The sequence below is a fragment of the Chaetura pelagica genome, unplaced genomic scaffold, assembly GCF_000747805.2.
Source record: "Chaetura pelagica isolate M959 unplaced genomic scaffold, ChaPel_1.0 scaffold330, whole genome shotgun sequence".
NCBI lineage: Eukaryota > Metazoa > Chordata > Aves > Apodiformes > Apodidae > Chaetura > Chaetura pelagica.
This window is the reverse complement of record NW_009951918.1, coordinates 144843-147907: the sequence shown is the minus strand read 5'-3', so window position 1 is coordinate 147907 and position 3065 is coordinate 144843. Positions and strand designations below refer to the sequence as shown.

Genomic DNA, 3065 nt, shown 5'->3' with positions numbered 1-3065 from the left:
TTTCCCTACTCCCTCATCTCATGAAAGGCAGATATGACCAGCCTTCATCCTGCCTAACTTCACGTCAAAATTACCATCGGTACCAGCAAGTCGTGAGGAACAGGACTAGTTACCAGGAGTCACGGTCAGAAGAAAAAGAAAGAAAGGGGGAGAGAAATAAATAAATATGGGAGGGGTGGTGAAGAGAAAGCGCGCCTGGCTGTGCCTGGCAATGCCTGTCCTAGTGCAGAGGCAGAATCGATCCTCCGATGAAATCCTGGGACCTTGAGCTAAAGGCTGCAGGAGGAGGGTGCGGGTGACCGCATTTTCCCTGTCCGAAGATACCTCCCCATCAAGGAGGGAGGAGAGCTTGGCCCTATCAATCCGTGATTTGAAGTTGACTGCTCATCGAGTACAGCTCGGCTCTGCTTCCCTAAATGATGCAGCCCTTGGCAATTTATAATCCCGTGTCACAAAAGCCTTCACTAAAGGCTAACGCAGGCAGATCGCGGCAATGCTAGAAGGCAGGTATGTCTAATGTAGCGCTAACCCATCAAAGAGAGCGAGTGAGAGGCAACAGTCACGCTGCTCCAGAGAAGCTACAGTCATCCTCCCGGGGAGAGGGAGGAGGGGCGAGAGTTGTGTCTATGTATTGAAGACGATTAAGAGTTGTGAGGTCAAGTAACTTTTCCGAGGACAATAAAACTTTTCTGGTTGACAAAACCCTGAAAAAATATGTTGCCATGTGGGGAGGGATAGTGAGATAACTGGAGTAGCGGGGGGTGGCTGTCAGCAGCACATAATTTGTAAATAGTTATTCCCTGAAATCTGAACTGGCCTGGCTGGTGCTTTGTTTTTTCTTGAGTAATTACCTCAGAAGCTTCATGAAACAGGAGTTGCTTTCACAAACACCTGGATAGACCATAACCCTGCGGTGATGCTGCCGAGTAAACGCCCACGCAACAGACTAGCCCGTGCATTCAAGTGCTTTTCCGGTAGCTTGGGAAGTTCTCCCGTTAAACGCAGGCTCCACCCGGGAGGCCGACGGGAGAGCAGGGGGCAGTGCCCGCCGGAGGATGATGTCCAGCGACCGGCTTTGCCGGCCTCGGCCAGAGCTCGCCCGGGCACCGCCAGCAGCCTCCGCCATTCCTCCCGGGAAAACAGCCAGTTGCCGCTGCCCCGGAGAGCGGCCGCTTTTGGGAACAGGTCAGATTCAAGTAGTGCATTTCGGGTCTTATCGGACTCTTAGGCTGGATTGGTTCTCCCGCGAAAAACAAATTCCAGCTGCAACGGAGATTAAGAGGATTGATGTGCCAAAGGGCCAGGAGAAACCCACATCCGTGCCGTATCGGGGGAGCACCCGAGTTACTAACCGGTGGGGTGAGGCAGACAGGGACTTCCAGGCACAGGACTTAGAATCCAAGGACAGAAGCAGAGCTTTTAATAGCTTGAAATGGGTTTCCTCAGTAAAATCTGAATTTTATTTATTTATTTTTCCTGAAAATGCACAAACCCATCAAGAAAGATGTCCCGAATGTCAGCTTTCGCAGTGCTGGTGATACAGGCAAAAGCTCCCCAAGGTGTACGGTATAAATGTTGCTGCAAACATGAGTGTCTCGTAGTTTTCCAAAGGCAAAGTGAATGCTTTGGACAATAGCCTGAAACTTTTTTAAAGCACGCGCTTTCGCTTGAAACGTGGCTTTCTGAAATGTTGGGTGCTTGCTCTTTTTCTTCTTCACCTTTAATTACGCTCTTCATTTCACTGCCCTTGCTCAGGTATGATACTGTTGAATATCCGTAAGGAAGGAATTTAAATCAGTAATTTTCTTCACTTCTTTACCAGAGATTACATTTAAAAGTTTTTCCCTTTTCTTTTCCCCTTTCTGTTCACCACTGCCACGCTTGCCTCATGAAGAGGCAACCAGCTGGAAACAACCAGCCTTGGTGCTCAAGCCCGACCCCTCCCCGACGGCTGGTGCAGAGCCCCGGCGGCACAGGGGGTCGGGTCCTCCTTGCACCCCAGCCCCAGCGCTGCTTCACCTGCCGGAACGCGCGGGGGAACGGCCACCCGTGCGGCTGACCCACGGCATCAACGTGCAAGGGCGGGCTGAAAAGAGCCTTTAAAAAAAACCCAACAACACACAAAACAAAATGACAATAACAACAACAAAGCAACGGCCAAACAAACAAAGAAAAGAAAACCAACCAAACAAGGGTCTTTCAACCCTTTATTTAGCCAGTACAAGCTGGACAAATAATTTTAACGCTGACACCTCCTATAGCATCTTGCTAACTGAGCTCTGGTATGTGCTTGCGTTGGGCAGGGTTTCTTCCAACTCTAGCGGCAGCAAAGAGATCAGGCTTCCCAGTTTCTCGCTCAAATCTGCAGCCTACCCGCTGTAACACGGCGCGTTTGGACGATAGATATGATGTGTTGCGCTGTTCATTGATTCTTACTAATGAGCCGGACTAAATCAACACAGCCGCTAAGCAGCGCGTCTCGATGCGTACAGAGGCTGCTTTGGCTGGTCCTTTGACTGTTTTCTCCCAGCCGCATCGCGGCCAGCGACCAGAGTTGACCGTAACGATTTGAAGAGAAGATCGTAGAATTTTTCGCATGTCTCTTGGTTTTGTGCTAGGCTTCGCGTAGCTTTTTAAGCGTAATGAAAGGGGTGTTAAGAAATTACTTCAGAGAGCCCATATTTCCTCCTCACTTGTTCCCGGGGCTACCTTAATGTCCCTTTCACAGGGGTGCTGGGAACGACTCGCCCCTGGGGAGAGGAGAGACCTCGCACTTTTTCCACCTCCCTCTGCTGCGGTGACCTCCGCGCTTGCTGAGCCAAGATGGGCTGTGCGGGACCAGGGGGCAAAGAGGGAGGAAAGTGAATGCAGAGGCTGCGACAGGGCTAGGGTCGAGGAGGGGGTCGAGGGATCTTCCCTGCTTGAGCTGCTGTTCTCTGCCCTGTGTTTTAAAAGCGGGCCTGGTTCTCACATGGCTTTTCCTTAGGCTCCTGGCTCCACCTCGCCCTGGTGAGGAGGTGCGAGTGAAAAGGGAGCTGGGGAGCAGCAGCTTCTCGCCCCTTTTC

General features: G+C 51.3%; 1 protein-coding gene across 1 annotated transcript in view; it reads left to right on the top strand.

Annotated features, from left to right (window-relative positions):
• The first annotated feature begins 2713 nt into the window (after nucleotides 1–2713).
• The window catches only part of VPS13A (vacuolar protein sorting 13 homolog A (S. cerevisiae)), a 141316-nt gene continuing 140964 nt past the window's right edge, over nucleotides 2714–3065 (top strand). Inside the window, 1 exon segment of the mRNA XM_009994968.1 lies at nucleotides 2714–2861. Within this exon segment, the coding sequence (XP_009993270.1) occupies nucleotides 2714–2861 (148 nt within the window).